This window comes from Styela clava, chromosome 7, assembly GCF_964204865.1.
Source record: "Styela clava chromosome 7, kaStyClav1.hap1.2, whole genome shotgun sequence".
NCBI classification, from domain to species: Eukaryota; Metazoa; Chordata; class Ascidiacea; order Stolidobranchia; family Styelidae; genus Styela; species Styela clava.
Genome location: NC_135256.1, coordinates 5,222,281 through 5,246,749, shown reverse-complemented (window position 1 = coordinate 5,246,749; position 24,469 = coordinate 5,222,281). Strand labels below are relative to the sequence as shown.

General features: G+C 36.5%; 2 protein-coding genes across 2 annotated transcripts in view; one reads left to right on the top strand and one right to left on the bottom strand.

Moving 5' to 3' along the window:
* Window positions 1–698: 698 nt before the first annotated feature.
* Window positions 699–12,988, top strand: LOC120328896 (uncharacterized). Its single transcript, XM_078114368.1, has 9 exons — window positions 699–1,119; window positions 2,215–2,298; window positions 3,174–3,233; window positions 3,651–3,722; window positions 4,034–4,153; window positions 9,944–10,048; window positions 10,505–10,600; window positions 11,731–11,943; window positions 12,229–12,988. Coding segments are annotated over exons 1-9 (1,173 nt in total). The 3' UTR covers window positions 12,231–12,988.
* Window positions 12,989–18,596: 5,608 nt separating this feature from the next.
* LOC120327838 (uncharacterized) overlaps window positions 18,597–24,469 on the bottom strand; it is a 32,127-nt gene continuing 26,254 nt past the window's right edge. The window contains exons 13-14 of the mRNA XM_078114367.1: window positions 22,327–22,551; window positions 18,597–20,919 (exon numbers count right to left, since the gene is read on the bottom strand). Coding sequence (XP_077970493.1) covers window positions 20,690–20,919; window positions 22,327–22,551 — 455 coding nt within the window. The 3' untranslated portion in view covers window positions 18,597–20,689. The remainder of the gene's footprint in view (window positions 20,920–22,326; window positions 22,552–24,469) is intronic.

Sequence of the window (24,469 nt, the reverse complement as noted above, 5' to 3'; positions counted from 1 at the left end):
AATGTCGCCAAGTGACACCCAAGAACATGTCATCCCCGTAAGGTATCGACCAAGTGAACATACATGTTTTTTTGTTTTTTTTTCATTTTTGGCCTATTTTCTATTGGTTACATAACAACCTTGCTTCATGCATGTTGGTATACAAGTAATGATTCCACCAACGATCCATCGAAAAGCTGTTTGGTAATTCTCGCAGATGCTTGCTTAAGTCCATTCCGCCCTGGCTCAACAAACGATAATTCAATGACGATGAATTATTATGTTGGTTTTAAAAGTTTGGCAGTACTTTATACGAAGAGTCGAATTTTCATTTCAATAGCTCTAAGGTTTGTCGCATGGGTGTCCCGCGAAATTTATATACATACACTGAAGTGCATAAGCGGAATGCCTATAAATCAATTTCGGTATATTAATTAAGTCGCAGAAAACAACGTGCGCAGAATATGAAATCAGCAAAACTCATTCCCGCAAACAGCTTTTTGCTAATAGTCTCCAAAGCCTTGAGCGCTACAGTAGAAATTTCATTCAAAAATCGTATCATGTTCACCCTGAATCGATTGACGACGTGTTGTAATTGCATTTCATATCATTTTATTGCGCAGCTCCGCTTTGCATTACCAATGGAAGGTTAGGTAATTTAGCCATATTTTATTCGGCTTCTCATTAACTGTATATTTCAGACAATAAAAAGCGTGATAATGTGTTACATTATTTTTTCAGAGGAAAAATATTTAGTGAAATATCAGATTCTGTCCAAACGTCCACTTGTTGTAGTGGTTTATTCATTACAAGACACTGCGCACGCATGTCAGAAGTTCACTGCTAGTGGATATAAGTGCATTGAAAGCGGTGCACGGAACTATGAGGTTCGATTGCCTCGATTTTCAGAATGTATCAGCAGTATCGAGTCTTCTGATCCATCTGTGGAAGTCAGCCCACAATTTGAAATGCCACTTCCGTACACCGACCTGAAAAACCAAACCAGCATCCAGCATAAAGTCACACTACTGACATATTCTGGTGGTCGTCACCTGCTCAATCTTTGTCTCAAACGTGAAAACGAGATTCTACGCTCAGAACCGTTTCACGTTACATTAGGAGCTGATGATTTGTATGACAGTAGGTACTGGTAAGTTAAATTCTTTTACATTTGACAGTGACAGTCGTAGTTCAGCATTTGTTGTCAGTGACAAGAAGGGCCATCTTCGAAAACCGCCCGCTGCGTTCCGTGTCAATCAACGTTAATACGATATCTTTTTTGACGATATCTTTTGAGGAATACTTTCTATCCACCATACATTACTCTTGTTGACTAATTCGGTATCCAATTTGGCAATCCTCATAAAATTATTAATTTGGTGTGGCAAAAGAATTTATTCATTTTTTTTTATTTGTTTGTATATTATCCTTCCTTTTTACTTTTAAGTCTCGCTTTTTTCGCTTCCGACTGTACCGGTATCATGTCTCGATGATTGTGTGTGCCTTAATTATTTTTTTTTTTAATTTTGGGTGGGCGAACACGTACTACTTCTTTTATCAATACCTTTCCATCTAAAATCTTTACGTTTCAAACCTTACTCTAGGTTTTGTTCGCTTTCCCGATTCTATAATCAGTTACTTTTACTTTTGTTTATATCTATTTTTTTATCGTCTATTGCTGATTATGGAGTCGAAATAAACTTATACTTATACTTAATTCTTTAATTATTAACAGGCAACGTTGAGACGAATTAGGTACGGTATCGTATACCGGTAACTACCGAACTTGTGTTTTTTATTATTTCGCCGATCCAAATCAGGTCACTGACACCAGTCATTTGCATTATGGCTTTCTTCTTGCCCGGATAAATACTGAAATATGTAAATCTTATTCTTAATTTGCTCTGGAATACCGGTATCACACCTCTGCTTACCCTGCATGCAGGCATGGGTTCGAATTCCGTGGAAAGTACCGTACGGTACGGTACGGTAATTTTGTTCGCGAGGATTGCTGGACTCTTCGCTGCCGTAGGGGGGTAAGGGGGTTGATGTAGGTAACCCCGGTCCGTTACGGCTTCCTCGACCATATGCAGATATGGTCCATGCATCTGAGTAATTTAGTACCGGTACCGGTAATTGCAGAACTGGATAACTACCTACCGGTCATCCTGAAATGGAATTTCTATCCCATCCATTGAAAATGTTCCCAACTAAAATGTTAATTCATTTGTTCAGGTGCGAACTTGGCAGCGCGGGACGTTGTATCGAACTTCTTCACAAATGAAGGCGAACCAGGAAGTAGGCAGCCATTGAAATCTGGTGAGCATTTTTTTGAGAACTTCAGCAGACAAAGCTGGCTCCATCCAGCCCTATATGATAGTGAGAATTTGTTTCAGGTATGCAAATCCAAAAACATTGTAAAAATTTCTTTTGAGTATTAGTTTTGGCTCGGTCTTACTACTTACTGAATAGAGCGTGAAGAGCACAGAAGAGAGGGAAAGAGCGCGAAACAGCGCAGAAGAGATGGAAACATTTTTTTTTACATTATTTATTAGCGTCCATAAAAATTTTAAACAATTTGATGGGAAACAGCATATAGTAGTAGGGAATATGATTGCGAGTTTATATCAGTAATCTTCAACATCTTTAAATAACCCAACATGACGTAATATGAGCACACCAAAAGTGACTATAGTGACTTATAGTCACATTGAGCACACCAAATAAAGAAATTTTGGAACTCCAGAAGAATGTGCACCAAGATGGCGCACAGCCTGAACAAAGTATGTGTACCAGGTTAGGGTGCGTCATTAAGTATGTGCACCAAGATGGCGCACAACCTGAAGACAGTATGTGTACCAGGTTAGGGTGCGTCATGTTTGGTTATTTAAAGATGTTGAAGATTTCTGATATAAACTCGTGATCATTCCCTACCACTGTATACTGTTTTGCATCGAATTGTTTAAAATTTCATGGATGCTAATAAATAATGAAAAATCTCTTCTGCGCTGTTTCGCGCTCATTCCCTCTCTTCTGCGCTTTTCGCGCTCTGTTCAGTAAGTAGTAAGACCCGTTTTGGCCTGGTCAGTTTAATACTTTGGATTGAGCTTGAACTTTTTTGTTAGCAGGGAGCCTGGAAAAAAACTGGTGGTAATTTCATGAGTTTTTGAATATTTTTCAATCTATTTCTGCAGGTGAAAAGACTTCACAACCGCAACCATCAAATACAAATCAAAGGCAAGAGGAAGTTAGAGGTGACAACTTTTTCCTCTATTTGTTCTATTGAGCCTCCCATAGAGGAGTTCAATGCCATCACTATTTCTATATTAATTGTTCAAGGGGTTAGGTCACTGATGAGATTGCCCAGAAGTGCAAGTGCAGTTTTAGGTATTTCGTGGCGTCTGAAGCTGCCACAAAACCATGGCGGTATTTCCAAACCATGGCTGCTATGGCCAAACTCATGGCGACTGAATTTTTAGCTGCCACAAACCAATAGTTGACTGCTGTTACCGCGGCAGCAAATTGGAAACCAATTGAAAAGTCAAATAATCAATAAAAAGTTAAAACCTAATAAAAAACTGTTTAGATTTAATCCTCTCCAAACGCTATTCTACCTACAACCTATGCTTTGTATTACTTAGGCTTTACTCATCTTAAATGTCCACTTTTAGTTCCGACTGCTGATCAGTTCTATGATGATATTGACGAAGCATATAAAAATCCAAAAGAAACTCAACCGAAAGGTACAAACGTTGATTTTATCTAACAGACTTCACCAAAAGTGCTACGGAGATTTTTCAGTGACTGTCAGTTTCCACGAGACTTGTCAGTCTTGCTAACGGTGTGATAGCTTCACCTCTTTAATTAAATTAGAAGCTATGTAAATGTAATATGTTATCGCCAAAATATTGAGTCGTCTAATTTTTTTCTCCTGCTTAAATGTGAATCATTGGAATTTGGTTTTGAAAATAAATTTTGCTTTGCATTGAACTTTCACATTTTTGGTGGAGTTGTTTTTATTTTGTATTAATTTCATAATTTAATTAATATTCAGTGCCAGTAGGAGTTATACGAAGGCCTCAAATCGAACAATATGATGATATACTACTTAGACAAGTTCCGGTTCCTAGAGCTAGGACTTCAATTTACAATTCATCACTTTTTACGAGACTTCGTGAGTATTGCATTAACAATTTACTAAATTTTCATATATGTGTTAATGCCTAAGCACTCTAAAAAGCACACTAAGCACATTACTGATAGAAGAATTGTAATGAACCTGCAATATATAAATGAAGCATTTCGAATAAAAATTGTCAGGCCAAGAGCTCATAGAAAGACCATTTGGTACTCTCGAAGTATGTGAACCAAGATGGCGGTAGGGATCGACAATATAGAATACTTTACTATTGTAGAATACTTCAATCGAATCCAGAATACCGAATCCTATTCTATATTCATTGTTATTTAAATGTGGGAATTCTCCTACCATGTTTATGGTTTACTATTAAATAAAAAGCAAAATTGATTACATTTTATTTGTTACCAAACAGGACAAAGGAATGAAGAAATTTTAACAAATTACTTTTTGCCTTTAATTGTTCAAAATTTATGTAATCCCTAAATACTAAAATAAATAGCGCATTATACACTTAAACACTGAATTATGAAATACAAATAATAGGTATGAAAAAACATAAAATTGGTATTAATGTGAGAGTGCCAAAAAGGACCAGACCTAGGCGACTGCAATTTATACGGATGCAACGGGTGCCGCACTCGGAATGGATCATTATCTAATGGTGTAAAATAAATTCAACGTCTATCAAGTACGTCGGCGTGTTTATTTTCTGCGAGCAAGACTCATAAAATAACATATGTGGACAAATTCATCTCTATTGCAAAATCTTATATTTTCAGTTATACATCGTTATCATGTTATCGTTATACATATATCTAGCCAGAATCGGCGATACGCTTTATATAATGTCCGTTACTAGTTAAGGCCGGAGAACTGTCTTCACTACGTGTGGCAACTGTTTAATTTGTCGTCGCTTAAACTACCGCCGGATACTCGATCAAATGTGTGTCAGGCTTGGACGATAGGAACGGATTCATCAGCACTTGAATGCCGAAAAACATGTATTTTAATGGAAGTGCAATCAATGACATTAAACAACATGATGCGCAACTCCGGCATTTTTGTCCGAAGATCGTATTCGATAGCACGCTCCAATGCACATACTTGACGAGACGAAAACGAGCGGATGTGTGCTGCTTTCAAGGCGTAGCACGAATGGTGTTCGTGCCTGCTTTGACAGTTGTTGTCGATTTTAATTATATTTTTGAAAGTTGGGGTAAAAAGAAATCGGTAAAAGGTAAGGTGAATACTATTGTTGTATATCACGCCCGGGCATCGCACTGTTAAGTACATGTGGGAAAGCCAGCCTTTGTCAAATACTACGAAGTTATTAATTCAGTACGGTACGTAGTTGCCCATTTGCCGAAATTACATATTTACTTACCCCTTATGGTTTCAAATAGTTCATGCACCTCCAGTTAGATTTTTTTATTCAGTGAGGATATATACTCATTGTTGATTGCTGCTCATTGTAACATACTATTACGCATTCACTTTTATTTGCGTATTGAATCAAAGTGTTAACAAGTTCACCTAACATTTCACTCATACCGGTCTATATTGTATAGTCTGATTTCTCAAGTATTTGGAGCCACGAATGCTTGTAATTTTCTGACTAAACCCTTTTATTAGTTGGTTTATATACCAAATTCAGTAAAATATTTTTTAAATAAAACATGAGATATTGGATTTATTAGCTTTTCCATTCTGAATCATATAGACTGCTTTATTTATTCTTAACGAAAATTAATAAATCTCCTCTTTTTCTTCAGATGTGAAAGTTGTGGACAAACCTGTCTAAGCATTGTGAGACTCTTGCAGCACAAGAGGCAATAGCAGAAATAGTAAGTATATCAATCAAGAAATTAAGCCGACATAAAGCAAAACTTTCAACTATTCGTCTAATCTCAATTTCCTATTATTTATTCACAGGACAACTATAGCAGACGGGGAGATATCAGAAGTCTGGCGACATATCAGTGACAGTGTGATTCCAAGAAATATAATGCAATTGAAAATAGAAAATAGAAATTTGCAATAGAAAAACAACCTATGGAGGCATGCAAAGACATTTGACCCTCCGGTAGAGTTGTGTATGGCCCCTACATCCTGCAGGGCTTGAGGATAACTAAAAATTCCAAAGCGTAAGATTGCATAAGCGGTCTTATTTGTAAAAAGGCACAAAACACGCCAGACATACTTAAAACAGCTTTGGAAATGAGGATTACGGGTACCTCACTGCACCTGTGTTATATTTGGTTCATCAACTTTTGGTAGTACTATAGAAGAAATTCCGGAAGGGGTATAATCATCATTCATGATAAAATACTATCATATATTTTTTGAACAACTTCAATCTAGACCAGGGATCTCAAACTCGCGGCCCCAGAGAACTTCCAGTGCGGCCCTCGAACGCTTAACAATAATTGTAATAGTGTTTTGGAAGTTTTTTTTTTATCTACCATGTAATAGATTTTTCAAACCTTCTAAAGTGAAATTGATTATTCACACAGAAAACAATTTACTGAAAGTAGTTTTGGAATATTACTTTTTTTTGTCCACATTTTGACCCAATTAAGAATACACATCAAGCTAGCAAAAGAATACTTGAATAAAACACTTGAGTAATTAAATTAAACGCAAAGTACATGAAGAAGGTGGCATTTTCGAAGAAAATGGGAGTTGTAACCTTTCTGCTTTTCACAAAATTCTGAAGCACATTGTTTAATTTGTCATATTTCCATCAATACAATCAAAAAACACAATAAGCTCAGCAGTCAATATGACAAATTCGAAGACCAACTTCGAACAGAAAATTTCCATGTGTTTGTATATTAATATAAATATACAACGACTTAGTTACTAAAAATCAATATCAATAATAATTCAAGCAATCCTATGCCACGCAATGTAGTGCGAAATGTCTTGTCGAAAAAATCTGTCATTTGTTTTTTTACTGATCTATACATGAAATGATAAAAGTAACTTTTTTGCATTACTGGAATTAATTAAACATTCGTAAAGATCCAGATAAACCCATGATCATGTGGCCTCGTTAGTTAGAGTTGGTACTATAAAATCATTTCAGACTGGCCTTAGTATGCTGGTGACACAAAAAAGATGCCAAACGCCAGGACAAATGTAATTAATAAAACATTGAGTTTATACTGTAGTATTTTTGTTAATTTTAGGTTCATATATTTAGATAAAGTTATTTTTAGTGTATGTATTATTCTTTCCTTATTCAAAGCTTGTTCAAAAATGATTTTGATGGTTGTACATAGAATTTTACGATTTTTTATAATAAATACTGTAACTTGCAAATGTTGAAATAATAGTGGAATGCAAATATTAATATGTAATTGCATTTGAAATTGAAGAAAATAATAAAACTTAATCCAACTGTTTAGTTGCATCACAACATATGTCACAAACTAAAACTATCTTAAAAATATATTTTAAGTATACATTATCAAAAACTGTTTGCGGCTCTTTTTACAATTTTCAAAATGCAATGCGGCTCTCGAAAACCCATGAGTTTGACACCACTGATCTATTCTAGACGATTCAAGCATTGCTTTGGGAAATTATATCACTTCAATTAAATTGAAATAATCTCGCTATATTAAATACAAAATCGTTGCTATCATAAAGGTAAACCAATTCAGCCACTCGAAATATATTGGCCTTCACAAAGCAATGGAGGCAAAATTGAGAGTTCATGAGCTATGAACATTTGTTCTTTTCTTTGTCTTGAACTTTCCATACTCCACAGCCCCTATTAATTTTTTTTAATTTTAATTACCATGTGATGGTCATACATATCTTTAACTTGTATTTTCTGTCATGATGTATTATCTCATTGTGCCAAACTATGAATTAGTGTGCATATTTTGCTTCCAGATGACATAAATGTATTGTCATGTTTATTACCTCAGCTTGGAGTATTGACAAGAAAAAGGTGCCAGTAAATTAGGTAAAAAAATTTTCAACTCATTGTTATAATCAGAATTCACAATCAATAGGAATTATAAACAGCCAACAATCAGTATGAATTATATGCGAAATTCCTCAGAATAAATTTGTCTAAAATCGGAGGAAGGTAAAAAATATAGGTAGTTTCCATCCACACAAGCATTTCAAGAAGACTTGCTTGAGCCAAATTAAATGAGCATCGTCAGGTGATCGGTAAGGCTGCAAGTTGAATTCAGCCCTGCAACCTCCTGCATAGAAGATAATATTAATTAGTGGGCTATGAGCTAAATTCCTAAATTTAAACAAACCTATCTACGATGCATTATGTACCAGCAATGTTACCTACGATTAACTGAATATGTAATATGTCTAATAAATTCACCTACAAAAGCAAGTTCGATAGGTGCAAACTTTGTGTTATGGAATTGTATCGCAGCACAGTTTTGTATGACACCCTCTTTAAATGAAATTTCAATGATTAAGCGCAAACATTAAAATTACTAACTTTGAACTTTGTCATTATCTGCAAAATGTTCCACACAAATCTTTCCGCTATCGCGTTTGTAATCTTCTCTGATAAAAAAAACGTCTATGATGTCCAGAATTGCTATTTACAGCTTGCCTGTTATTCCAGCTTTCCAAGTAAGCAAAACTTCTTAGATATAGAGATTATTTTGTTTCGTTACAGGCGCAAAAAAGCAGGTACTACACGTAAAAAAGACGCCGAGTAGCAAAAGCGAGCGGAAAACGGACGCGAAAGGCGACGAGAAATATGTGCATTGGAGCGTATCATGAAATACAATGTTTTGCCTGTAGTCTTATGGAGTGACGTCAGAGTTGCCTATCATGTTGTTTAATGTCATTGGTGCAACATAACTGTAACGAAAAGCCTTGTTTTGCGTTATGAATTTAGATTTTCGGAAACTGGGCGTCGTAAAAAATAAAATATGATCTAAATTATTCGCAGATAATGTTTTAACATGGAACGTCTGGTAGCCTACCTATTAATATCTGGAATAACTCGAAGGCCGCGAAAAGTCACTTAAATTAAAAATAAAAATGTTTCACGTATTCCGAAAATTTAGGGCTATCAGGTAATCGGAAAATCGCTAGTGAGTCGGCACCGATAATGATAGTTATTATTAGCGAATTAGATAGTAAAATTGTAAAACGCGAAAATGATGCGATAGCGCCGTCCTCGCGTTCTGAATATGCATTTGGTTTTATGTAGTATGTGTACCAGGTTAGGCCATAATTTCAGGTACAAATACTACCGGAGTCACTTGGCTAGTCCCTGAACTGGTGATAGAACTAAAACAGGGAAAATTGGAATAAAATTATGGCAGATTGCATATTCAGAACGCGAGGACGGCGCTATTGCATCATTTTTGCGTTTTACAATTTTACTATCATAATAATTTTATTCCAATTTTCTTTATTTTAGTTCTATTACCAGTTTGGACACCAGCCAAGTGATTCCCGTAGTATTTGTACCTGAAACTATGGCCTAACCCTAACCTGGTACACAACACATACTATGTACCGGTGTCCGTCATCTTGGTTCACATATTTCGGGAGTTCCCATTCTACAGGGCATTGCTTCTGATCGAAAATTTTGAGAACTGTTAATTTTGCAAGCCAGTGTATTACAGTTAATGGATGTGAATTAGTCATAGTTACGCATAACACTTTCACGAATAGGACATGCATTTTTTTAATTTATTACAGACGCATGAAATTCTATATGTGGGGTGTTCTGATCAGAACATAGGTTCCGTTGTTTGAAACAAACTAAGAAATGAAAACATCTTGACTGGAAATGGCTGAAAAAAAAAATTCTTATTTCAGACGATTTTGATGATGAAGAATGGGGTGATGATGATGATGAAACTCTATACGAGGATATGGATGCAGAAAGAACTAGTGAAATGCTGACAGCAACTAGACCGCGATGTACGATGAATCAGTTTAATGTATTTATTTTGAAATATAAGAAACCCCAAACTACATGTAACGGCATACACATAATAATCACATCATAATTACTTGTGAAAGAAGTGCTGGACTCTTCGTTGTCACAGAGTGGTTCATGTAACCCTCATTTCAGGTTTGACTTCCCTCACCCACAAGTCCATGCATCTGAAACAAGTAACTATAACTAATCCCTTACCCAACTTTGTCTCTTACTCAGATTAGAGGCCGTGGTTCGCCATATGATTGAGCGGTTAAGCTGTCTCATCAGCTTTCCTATCCCCATCATAAATATGAAAATCCTGAAAAGTTGAAAAATTTATTCTGTATTTTATTAGGGTTTGAAGGCAGTGGTTCATCATTGTGCTGGATTATCTTTTCTATTTTCTATCCTGAATCTGAAATCTCAGCATGTAAATCAATTTTTCATACGTTTAGTTCCAAGTCCAGAATTGAAACGTCTTGAACAACAGGACACTACTCCCCTGGTTAGCCGCACAGAAAATACAATGCCTTCTCTCCCATTGAAGCCCGGTAAGCATTCTGTATAAAAAAAATATAACTGGTAATTTTGTATGATCAATTGCACTGTGGTAGATAATGAAATGTGAAGTCATTTGGTTCATATGGTCACAATTTCGGGACGGGTATGCATATATAAATTCAGTTGTTTCATGACCATGTGTGGCATTTTGCAAACCATCCCCTATAAGTATGCAGTTCGTGGTATTCTTGCACACCATCTCCCCAACTGTGATCAGGAGAAAGACACTTTAGCACAGGGGTCGGCAACATTTTGTCGTCTAACTGGCCAAAATTAAAGGTTGCAAGTCATTGGCGGGCCGCACATATTTTTAGAAAGTTAAAAACCGAAGGAATGGCCAATGAATCACATTTTTTCACACAGATTTCAGTTAAATTTCAAGCAGTGCACGAAGACTGATCATTTGAATATTTTTTGCATCATTATACAATTTGCACTGAGCATCAACTTTTTTTACGTTCTGTTGCTGTTTGTCTAATTATATTCACTTTATAGGCTCATTAAACGAGTGATTGTGAATTATATACTTAGGTTAGGTTATAATATAATTTATTGTTTCAAAACAAATTCTGTCACGTAAAGAATATAATTATCCATACAGCTGTTTTGTTAATATGATTCAGTGAAGCGTCGCGGGCCGGATTATGTTGCTCCGCGGGCCATAGTTTGCCGACCCCTGCTTTAGCATATCAAGTTGCACCAACGACTGAGGCATTCACGAAGTCTTAAAACAATACATTGTAAAAAACGAATGTATGATCTTTTTGTTGGGAATTGGTTAGAATACTGGTTCAAATGACTATCAATACCAATTTCTGTCAACATCTCAAAAACACTTTTAGATGAAAAGTGGTTATTGTTTTAGGCCAAGGCTACCCTATTAACCATTATCTCAATGTTTTTTGCGGCAACTTATTTTCTTGAAAGATCTGAATATAAGTTCATGCATATTAAAAAAAAACTTTGCTAATTATTCCCATACTTCACATTGGCTGATAACTTGACGAGATGCCTTGGTTCGCTGTATGTTGAAGCCATCTTTTCGACTTTCCTCTCCCCCCCATCCCCCCTGGAAAAAATATGGAAATCATATCCTATAATTTTGTTCCATTTGTGTCAGGAACCGTTCGAGGAATTCTGGAAAATCATAACGTCGACAACTATTGGCCTTTGTTGGAGAGGTCTGGTGTTAAAAGTGTCGAAGATCTTGCTCGGTTGGATAAAAAAAAACTTGAAGAGTTCGGCGTCAAAACAGTAGGTGACAGAATCAGAATTATGAATGCTGTGGAGAGTTGTAAATCTCCTTTCATATGTTCCAGCAAAGAAAAGGAATGTAAGTACATGGATATAAATAGGATATATTACAGTTATAAAAAAGATTCAAAGGGTCAAGATTTTGAATATTTAAGATGAGTGGATTTAAACTTTATTGGTGGAACAGAATTCCAATGTGCAATAGTTTTATTGTCTGAATTGTTTCGTACTTATTGTTTATTGGGCTGTTGATTTTCTTGATGAAATGTGGATTGGAACGTGGGCTTGCAATGGGGCTACAAAAACAAAAGGACAAAACAACAAAATTTTAAGGATCCAAATTAGTTTTTCTATTTTATTTCAGAAAACTTTGCTGTGGATGAGCTACTGGGGAGAATTGGCATGATCAATTTCAAGTCTCTATTCAAGCAAGAAAGAATATCGATGGAATTACTGAATGCATTGGAGGATCAGGATTTCAAGGATATTGGAATCACGCAGGAAAATGATAGAAAAGCCATTAAGCAAGCACTTGAGGGAATGGAAGGATATTGTGACCTGGAATGTCATAAGTATGACAATGCAAACTAAAGATCAACTTTCTGTCTCAACTGATTCTGTAACAATTTTTTCTTTTGTAACAAAATTAAAAAATATAAAATTCGTTTCGTCTCAGAATTTGATTTCTGTTATCGGAATAATACTGTAAACTTTCTACTTGGCATTAATAATGACCTCATCGTTTAAGGGGAAAACGAGAAAAAACAATTTCTTGCTCATTCTAAAATCACTCATTTCAAAAAAGAAAGTGAACCCCTGATTGGTCAAACTGGGCCCCTTTTCTGTAAGTGTAGGAAGTAAAGAGAAAGAATTAATCAGAGTGACAAAGAAATCCTAAACGCCTCTATATAGAATACCCAAGCCAAAATAACAAGGGGAGAAAGGAGTGAAGGGACCAGAAATAAATGAGGGGAATTGAGATCAACTATTCTAGCAATGTTTGATGTTCGTTATCCGAACAATTTCTATTTAAGGTGCAATTTGATCATTTTATGCCACCTGTTTTTATCGTTGTTTATAATAATGTATGTTTATAAAACAAAGAAATAAAATATTGAAAAATGTCGAAATTTATTTTCCTGTTATATAAAATTAACAGGAATTTACAAAATGAGCGTTGCGGTAACTTCTGATTAATGTATTATTTTATACCGTACTCTAAAATATATATATATATATAAATTAGCGACACAAAGGTCGTTGCAATTCCATTGATCTTGAATTGATCGACTAAGAATTAGCACAAAATTTTTGAATCAAATAGTAATCCGTACCCACCTGCATTTGTGCATATTACTATACCGATGATTTCTGACTAAATGGCGATTTTTGGCCAGCTCTGCGTATTTAAGACCTGTTCGGCATCCTCCAGTTTTACTTAGTCATGACGGGCTTTGTCCAACTGAGTTTTTCATGTTCCGCACCCTTCCGCGTACGTCCACGAACGAGGGGTTCAAAGTCAAACCAAGATGGCTGTCGCTTCTACACTATATTACACAATTTACAAGGTATAGGAATTTTCCGTCACGATTGTTCGGTTATATTTTCAGTAAACTCTGTGCTTGGCCGTGTCCCATCACTGGGTTTAAACCCCGCGTCATATGTATGAAACACTGAAGTATTACCATTGCCATTACGATGCTTTTGTCCATGTAGGTGTAGATCAGATTATTCAACAGTCATTTTGTCTCTGAGAGAGTTTTATTCGAAATAAGACACAACGCGAGAAACTTGGGGTAGACCGGACCAAAATTATCTGTCGGTAGTTTCCAATGGTAAGTGATTAAATATATTAGAATAAAAACGATTATTTTCAATATGTGAGCGCCAAATCGTAAAATAGACATGAATAATTTTGCTACAGCCAAGCACAGAATAAAGTTTGGAGAAACATCCAATCAGCGAAGAGCAGCGAAAACGCATTGTGATGTAAGAACCGCTATTTGAAAATCGAAATAACCTGTCACTGGACTGAGTTCGTATCATGTTCGATTGTCAGCTGTTCGCATAGAAACATGTATTGTAGACTAATACAAACACAAATTCAGAATATAGGTGGATGTACTTAAGTACGGGCCCGATATGATTTTTATTCTTTTGGGTTTAGCTTAGCGTAGTCAGGATGAAAACCGGTGTGTGTTCCCGTGACTCTACTGTTATATTTTCCAGTCCAGTCCAATTTGGTACTCTCGAAGTATGTGAACCAAGATGGCGGACACCGGAACGTAGTATGTGTATCAGGTTAGGGTTAGGTCATAATTCTAGGTACAAATACTGCGGGCGTCACTTGGCTAGTCCCCGAATTCGTATTAGAACTAAATTTGGAATAAAATTATAGCACATACTACGTTCCAATGTCCGCCATCTTGGTTTACATACTTCGGGAGTATCCAATTTTGTATTCGTTTTCTGCAAGCCTGACCTACTACTTGGATAAACTTTACAAACATATGTATTAGCGTAAAATGTTTAATAAGAACATCGCTGGCGGACGAGAAATCGTGGTTATCCATGTTGGTAAGTTGCTTCTGGAAAATGGTGTCTGCTAGCCAAGGCTGGGCTATTGCAAAGCGGGCTAAGCTAAAGATTTTTGATTTATCATTCTTTTTCAAATCGTTTTTAAATAATGTCTTTTCTCAGAATTTACCTGGTGTGAAAATATAAAACAGAAATTTGTTCTATATTAATTCCGAAAATGTTCCAAATACTTCTTATTCGAATGATTGAAATATTAAATTTAGTTGAATAAACGAATTTGTTTGAATTTTAAAATTCTACCATTTCAACATTAAACTGGTTATGTTAAAAATATTCTGTCACTAGCATTTCGACGACATGTTCAGGTTCAGGTGTGCTATTTTCAGTATGGATTATACTCTCTCCAATTGACGGACATGAATGTTATTCAGCCGAAAAGGAATTTATTGGTGTATGTATGGATTGTACCCAAACTCCCAAAGACTGGCGTCAAGAATGAAACGCATTACAGCATGGAGACTCAAAACTTGGATTATCAACAATGCAACTGATCCAATCCTACTCAATGCTGGCAGAATGGGGGTTTTCAGCGGCGTCTTGTTACAAGGTAAATTGAATCTTTTTAAAAGGAGTTTGTATTGAAAAAGGGTACTTCCGAATGTTGAGTACCAGTTCAGGGTTGGGCCATAATATTATTCCGATTTTTCATATTAAATTTTATTACCTGGGTCGGGGACCGTCTGATGGGAAATAGGAGAACAAAAATAGTTACCTCCATATTGGTACACATAGATAGCGCCGAAAACCGGTCAAGCATCACAAAAGAATAAACTTTAAACCGCATTTTCGCTGCTTGATCAAGCTGCCACAGTATAGTATAAATATACACAATATATTTCAATCTGTTCTAATTTTCTGCGACTGTATTGGTTTATTTGACTGGTCGCGGAACAAAAACATGAAGTAATATTTGGTAGCTTTTCTTATACAACTGAAACGCTTACCATTTCAAATACAAACTACAGCAGGCTCAATGAATCACGTAAAATATAAAATACATACCGTACATATTTACGGTTGCGAAGTGATGTATCGAATATTTTTATGTAACTAACTAACTCCACTATACATAAAAAATCAGCTCCAAAGTAATAACGTAACGTGAACAGAACTTATCAAATTAATTCGAAGTCAAAATAGCGAAATAAACAATAGAAATAGGAGCACTCCCAAACGCCATGGTCGCGTTGAAATCTTGATAGACAAGGATATAACGGAATTTCAGCGATAAATGGCTGTACCAGCAATAGCTACAATATTAACAAATGAAACCGCAGATTTGAGAAACTAGCGCATCACGTTTAGACCTGATGTTACTCACTATCTATACCAACAGATGATACGTTCGTAAGGACAGAACGCGAGTCTGTAGGGAATATCTCACTTTCTAAACCGACATTGCTTCCGCAAACCTCATTTATGTTATCCATCGTGCATTATGCGCCACTGTTCTATTTTTGTTGTCATGTTCAATCTGCAATCTCAAATAATTTCGTTGCAATTGTTTTTTATTTTTCGTTGTGTGTAGCATGTTTTGGTGCATTTCCGTCTTTTCTGGCGCCCCCTTAATGCAAAAGTTTTTTCGGCCGTTTCGTGTTATGTAGGCTATTCCGTTAGTAACTCCGTGTGAGTGCATATAAGTGAAGATGATATGATTTCTTTCGATCGCGCAGCTTCATCAGACGTGCATTCAAGTTTATACACAAACTCATACAAGCATAATTTATTTATTGTACATCGCTTTCTTATCGTCACAACCCATTTTGGTATGCATGCAACTATTCACGTCAGGGGTCTCAAACTCGCGGCCCGCGGGCCAATTGCGGCCCGCAGGACGATAGTTTGCGGCCTCCGCCTTGGTATGAAAGTTTAATGTTAGTTCAGTTAGAATGATCGATGCATTTAATATATGATCAGGACAAGTAGAGCAAAACAAAACATTTTATAATCTATCCCCCGAAAGGAATATGCGGCGCGGTAACCCACTGGTACCGTACCTGTAGGCATGATATTCGAGAGACCTTTGACCCCGAGGAAAATTTTCTTATACGCGTCGCGAGTATATGTTTCACGTCATCATTTTGATTCAAAACATTCAACAACATGTTTTTCAACAGTACCGCTAGAGAAGTTTAGCCTAGTCTATCACAGCTATTTCTAGACTAATTTTTGATTACGGCAATTAAGCTACGACGCCCAAGCAATCAGAATGATCATTGAGTTCTTCGATTCATCATTGAATTTCTGAAACACAACATAAAACTAACAAATGGCATGCAAAAACGAGGTAGCCTAATGTTTAAAAACATGCCTGAAAATCTTTCTGAGTGACAAGTGTCTGAGCGTTTGCGAAAAAGTCTATTGTTACGTCACTTTTTGCGTCTTGCTGATTAGCTCATGTTACAGATAAACAAGGAAATAGATGCTCGAGGAAAGGTCCATCGCGGAATTACTTACATTTATGTTTTAGGTTTTAGGTTTTTTTAGGAACTTTTTAGGTTTAATGCTTTTTTTGTGAAAAACCCGATGCGGCCCGGACTAACTAAGGCTCCGTCTCGGCGGCCCCCAGGTAAATTGAGTTTGAGACCTCTGATTTACGTTATCCAACCTGTCTATGCGACAGCGATGTCCGCACTTGCATCAACTCACGATGCAAGCCCGTGAAAACAAAACTGGGCATGAAAAATATTAGCGCGGCTTTCGCAGCATTAGTCGTATTTCGAAATATTTGTCACTGTGTAATAAGGATGGGTAGGATTTTCCATATTTATCCCAGGGGAGGGGAAAACCGATAAAACCATGGACTTGATTAAATTTATTTTTATGCGTTTGAAAAATTTTCATTCCGCAAATTACATTATGTTTTATCAAAGGCAACGTGATTTTACATAAAAATGGCATTTTTCGCCACTGAAAACTTAAAGTAGCCTACGTCTTTGTGAAGCAGAAAATAACGAAAATGAGCGTTTGGACGAAAATGAACGACTTTGATAATTATTCACAACAAAATGGTTTTGTTACATAAAAATTTTTGGACATAGTAGATCGCAAATTTACGGTTGATTGTCTTTAGAAACCATATCCTACCATCACTGAAATTGAAACGTATCAATGCCCATTTTTCCTATAAGTTGTTGCAACTACGAATTACATAGAACACAATTCAATTATAACCATATCATGTTAAACCACCATTTTGAAGGTGCCCGTATCCGTCGCGGATAGATTACCTTGCGCAACAACAAAAAAATCATTATTCGTTGAAAAAGTCGTGTATCTCACATTTTTATTCCTGCATATTGTCATGATATTTGGAATAGTGATGTTAATATTTTGTAGTAACTTGACGACGATTAGTGTAACATAGTAAGTTGTTCTGAATTTCTCATAGTTGTCATGGATTGCATAATTGACGCTACCAAGGAAAAAAATTTCATTATACGTTGAAAAAGTCAGCCTTTTAAACGAGTGCATACACACACAGCCTTGGCAAATTTCGGATTTTGAAACAATTCCTTCCGAAATACCTGGCTGTGCCCCTGGTAACACCTAGTCCTAGGAACATCAATGGAGCAGTTCAAATACAACAACGCCATTGACACCCACCCACTCGATATATAACAATGGTTGGTGCTATAACTAGTTGTTGGGACACCTAACTCTGTTTACAACTCAGGATAAATGAATTCTGGGTTAAACTCTAGCCACCGCCTCTACCTTGTTGTGAACAACATGTCGATCCTACAGAGGAACATAGATTTCTTGCTGTCAGTCACTGTTTGTTAAAATGCTCTTTTTCAAAGCGGAGTTTTGGTGTATTTAACAACAACACTAGACATCAACTGGTAACTGGACGAGAGGCCGTGGTGCACCATATGATTAAGTCGTCGTATAGACTTTCCTCTCCCAAAGATTAAAAATGACATTCTGTCCGATATATCTGACAAATTACTTCAGCCACTGAAATCTAGCAATTGTAGTATTTAAAACTTTTCATTTCAACACCAAAACACACCATCAAATCGGTTAAATTTCAGCAACCGGTCCAGGCTTAAGTGAAACTAATTAAAAATAATATATTTGTTGGATATTCATATCCCATCCATGCAGTTTTGGAATGAGACATCGTTTAGCTGGTGCTCCAGAAGTGTGTGCACCAAGATAGCACGCAACCCGATCCCTGACCTGGTACACATACTTCGGAACCTTCCTTAAGGTTTACCATCTTTATCTGTATCTTATTGCAAGGTCAATGCAAACCATAGCCTAGGGTAACTTTGGTCCATTGGTCTTGATATAATACCAGTGCCGTAATATCTAGTACCGGTACGGTACTCTACTGTAGACTACAAGGACAGTAAGCAAATACATCACTATTCTTCAGATTGAAGAAAATAAACATTCGAAACATCTTGTTATTCCACTAAATAATTTTGCAATCTTATAATTTAATATTCAAATATATTCAGATAATTCAGAAAATTATTCTATACAGTACAGTGTCATATGTATGACTTTCCAGGCCACAATATCACAATGTACTTTTCTCATGTGAACTCTATCATTTTCAACCTCAAAATACAACCATAAATTCGGTTGAATGTCAGAAACATAAAAATTGTCATGTCCACTACCACAACATGTTATGATTGCGCACACTGCACCACACTTGGATTGCCAGGATTACTTGAGAATGCCTAATGAAAATCAAGAAAGCATTAGAAATATATACGGAAGAGAATTTTAGGCACTGGAAATAAAACTTCACACAAACAACAAAATTTGAAGGCAAGTCAGTTTCTGACGTGAGAAAGCTCATTGAAATCAAGATATATAACAGTAATAAATAGAAGGGTCTTCGACTCTTCAGTCATTTTGACATTTTTATAATTACTGAGAGTGACTATCATTGGTGGATATGAGAAATAAATGCATATATTACATCATCTAGTACAGGGGTTCTCAAACTTTTGATGTTGCGGAGCCCTTGAAGAGGTTCTTCGACTATTCTTCACGGAGCCCCACAAATAAATTTTGAAAATAACGAAGAAAAAAAACACATATCATTTGCTGATAAATATTCCCGAGTAAGTTAAAATTACTTTACCCAATTTAAATGCTAAAACTTTTTAATCTGCATTTCACAGATAAATTATATATATTAGGTCTGTGAAATTGAAACTTGACAAACACATTAATGAACTCGAAATGAGGTCGAACCACCTCACTTTTGATATTTTTGGAAGACTGAGGAAGTCGCTCTTAACATGCGCGATTGCATTTTGTTAAAATGCGACTTTTTTCGATATGTGACAATATATAGGGTAATTGTGAAGATTATTAATCAATTTGTTATTGCGAACAAAATTCATTTCAATCCTTCGCTTTTTTCGTTCACTTGTCTTTGTTGTTTCTCGTTTATTGTCCACGCACCACAGGTTACGTTGAACACAATGAAGCCAATAAACAAGGCATTTTAACATGCAGGCATCGGTCAGGGATTGCGCAATTGTAAATTGTACTCCTTGAGATTTTAACACCGCCGAGAGAACAACTCAAATTTGATGAATCCCAAGATCGCAAAAATACGATTCCAATCTATTTATTGTTGGCAGTTTAGCACTTATTTTATATTATTTTAGAATAGTAATAGTATTTCTCATTTTGATAATCGTAATTGTAATCTCGACTCATAGGCAAGTAACGAGAAACACAATTAAATTATAACTTTTTTTTGTATCGAGTGGCCTAATAGCGAGTAGTCACGCCAGGGAATTTTTAATTCCAATTTTGAACCCTCCCCTCTCTCTTTTAAAAATCCTGGCTGTGCTTCTACTTATAGATAATGTAATATTTGAATTACGCCTCGTTGCGATATTTCGACGCTACTGTTGTCAGATTTTATTAATGGTGGTATTGCTTCTTTGAACAGTTACAGAATAGCCAAGATCATATTTTGTGAGTAATCGAATAGCTCACGGAGCCCCTAGGTTCCTCTCGCGGAGCCCTGGGGCTTCGTACGGAGCACTTTGAGAACCTATGATCTAGTATAAGGAAGCAAAACGTCATTCACAAAAGATATAGCTTAATAATAATTATTTTGATGGCATAAAAAGGTGATCATTGGCCCAAGGTTAGTGTGCTTATACATCACAATTATAGGATCGAAAAAATATCAATATTCGAAACATCTTATTATTCCACTAAAATGTAAATTACTATTCAATCTATTTAAGTACATCTTCATACTGATGTCTTTCCAAGTCACAATATCCTTGCTCTACTTCCAGTGCCTGCTTAATGGCTTTTCTATCATTTTCCTGTGTGATTCCAACATCCTTGAAATCTTGATCTTTCATTACGTTCAGTAATTCCAATGATATTCTTTCTTTCTCGAACAAGGAATTGAAATTGATCATGCCAACTTTTTCCAGTAGCTCATTGACAGCAAAGTTTTCTGAAATTGAAAGAGATACATTTCGATATCAGGGGCTTAAAATTCTGTGCAATATTTGTAGTGCACTTTTCTTGTAGCCCAATCGCAAACATCCCATATTCCAATGCAAAATGCATTAAAGGTACCCTTCTAGGATTTGAAAAGGAAAATCAAGCTCCTTTATCCCTTTAATACAGTGGTTCCCAACCTGAGGGTCGCAAACCCCACTTTCAAGGGAATTTCTAATCAAGATTTCATGTAGGACTTTTTTCAGTACTCCTGAAGTATGCACACCAAGATGTCGGATAACCTGAACCCTAACCTGGTACATAACCTGAGTTCAGGTTGTGCGCCATCTTGGTGCGCATACTTCAGGAGGTCCCTTTTTTCTCTAGAATCTATATAAATCAGTGATGGAAAAAATAGGCGCATAATAATTTGTATATTTAAGCGGAAATATTAAAAACGAGAAACATTGAATATCGATTATAAAGCTTTGATTTGACCAATCCTAAAATTGAGTCAGAGCCTGCCACTGTCGAGCCAAACAATCTTATCACCATGATGCATTTTAATTTGACTAAAAGTGTCAAATTTCACCACTTTATGCAATGATTTTATTTGGACAAAAAAAACGCTGTGACGCTCTGACATCTTTAAAATTTCACCCAAGTTTGTTCTGTATATTTAGTAAATATCACAACTGCGAAACTCTCCGTGATACAAATTGATATCTCTGACATGGGGGCGATCAATCAGAAATGGATTCACCTCTAATCTCAGTTTAAAGACTGCAGAAGGCAAACATTCCACATTATAGCTGAAAAAAACAAAACTAAAGAACATGCAACAGCTTTGTTTGAAAGGGATGGAGAAAATGCCAATGGCAAACAAATGTTGTGAGGACCCTTTCTCACACATTTGATTTCTTTGCATGGTCATATGGGATGGCCAACATGTCCGCCTGACCTTTCACCCTGTGAATATTTTCTGTGGGGTTACCTTGAGGACTAGGTTTACAAGCATCCCCAGCAATAAATATCAATATTTGTATGTATTTATGTATAAATATTCGTCTCGTAAAATGGATTGAAAGCTACCATTTCTATGAGAATCAATCAATCGAAGGATGATGAAAAAAAATTAGGCTATGCTCACTGCAATGTATTGCAGCAAAAAATGGAATGTGGGATGTTTTTCGGCTCACCCTGTACAATAAAATCGGAGCATGAAGGTCCAAGTTATGCAGTTTATTTACTCTATTTTCTGGTTTTGGAAGATGTCAAGGCTTAATATTCTTCCATTTGTATGACCTACTAATATTAATGTATATTTAGCAAATATGGTGAAAGGGATTATGTGAAAAAATATCCAAAGAGGGTCATGACACCACTGCTGCAATATGTCATATTAATTACATGTACTCACCTTCGTTTACTGTGTTGGAACTTGAAGAAGGAGATTTACAACTCTCCACAGCATTCATAATTCTGATCCTGTCACCTACTGTTTTGACGCCAAACTCTTCAAGCTTCTTTTTATCCAACTGAGCAAGATCTTCAGCACTTTTAATACCAGACTTTTCCAACAAAGGCCAATAGTTGTCAACATTATGTTTTTCCAGAATTCTTCGAACAGAAAAATCTCTCAAGGCTAAAAAAAACATTGGAATTAAATCTTGATTGTACTGAGCGTTAAGAATACGGCACCTCTGATCAGTGGCGCAACCAGCGGGGGCGGGTACGGGGGTCGTGTCCCCCCCGTTTGAAATTCGTTTTTTTTTTATTATTGTTCTATGTTCAAACAACATGAAAACTACTTTTTTCCAGTGCTTCATCACCTCGACGTAATTTAACACCGCCAGACTTTATTCATACCTTTTTGCTGTTAGTTACGTAATAATTGCTATCCCCGCGTATATGTTTGTATTCGAAAATGAGATATGTTACCTCAAAAAAGTAGAAATCGCGCGCTGTCGATGCGAATTGAAAGCGACAATAGCTAACTTAAACTGGACGATGTTGTCATCAACGCCGGATGCCGACGAAATCCGCGATAGATATTAAATACCATTTAAGAAAAAAATTTCCTGTTATGTTCGGTCACTATCGAAACTGAGGATAAAAACAACTAATTAAGACACAATTTGCCGAAGACGCCTAAACTATCACGACTAAGTTAAAATACACGATAAGAAAATATTTTCAATCAAAAACGTCCTCGAAGTCTTATAAGTTCTTCAAGTCGGCATTTATCGAAATTCTTTCATGTCAGCTGTAATATATTGCCGAACCACACATGGACGACGACGCTAGGATATGTGCACCATATTCGTGATTATTATAAACACGAAAAAACAGTATTTGAAGTTTGCGATATTTGAATTTAAATTCGATTTGGAAATGCCTGCATTAAATTACCGTAGTCAGTTTTTAGTTGTGTTTCCGTTGCGTGCTGGCGCGTCTTGGATGACAGTTCGTATAGTTTGAATATTGTTGCTCTACGCCAGGGTCCTCCAACCTGTGGCCCGCGGGTCATTTGTGGCCCGCAGAAGCATTTTAAGTGGCCCGCGCTGTACTTTTTAATATTGAATAAAAAAAAAATAGAGAAAAACTATTTTTTTAGTGATATAGTATACAAAAATGTGATACAAACGATTTATTTATTTTCATGAAATGTGCTCTGCCAGCCCTTTCAAACGAGCCATGAGTGAAATAAGCCTGTCCAGACAGACCATAACTTGTCGTGTTGAAGAGCTTGGGAACTCTATAGCGGAAACTTCGATTTCAAAAGCTGGAAAATTTTCATTGTATTCCTTGGCGCTTGACGAAAGCACTGACATCAAGGTTACTGCTCAGTTGGCGATCTTCTTGCGCGGAGTTAATGATTTGAAATTACCGAAGATCTCGCAGCCATTGAGCCTATTGAGGGTACGACTAAAGGCTTTGATTTGTTGGGAGCTATGATAAAAATGATCAAGCGTCTACACCTGTCTTTGGCGAAACTTTCGAAAATAACCACTGACGCGCCCATCAAGGTTGAAAAAAAAACAGTTTTATTGTTCTAATAATTGTGAACGTTTGGTGTGAGGGTGTTGTTTGATTGTTCATTACCCTGTAGCCAGTGTAGCAAAACTAGAAAATAACTACCATGTTAAGTGGCCCGCGAAATCATAAGTGAACCACATGTGGCCCTTTGGCCAAAAAGATTGGCCGACCCTACTCAACGCCCATCAGAAGGTTGAAAGGTACGAAACTACTCGAGACCCGAATATTTTACAAACATTCCCTTCGCTCTTTTGTCCTTTTTTACGGGCCAGTGCTTTTACTGTAACGGTACACGTGCAGAAGACGTGGTTTGTTTCCGTAAGCAGTAATTACTGGTACATGACTTGTGCATCGCTGAGCGGCGCGTGTGCGTACATAAAAATGGCTCGCGTGGGCATGTGCGTGCACGAGCGCATGCACCCCGTATGTCGAGCGGATTGGTCGCACGCACCTATAAACGAGAAAACCTGTATATACGCACCTATATACGAGAAAAAAAAGCGACTTATAGGCGAGTATATTCG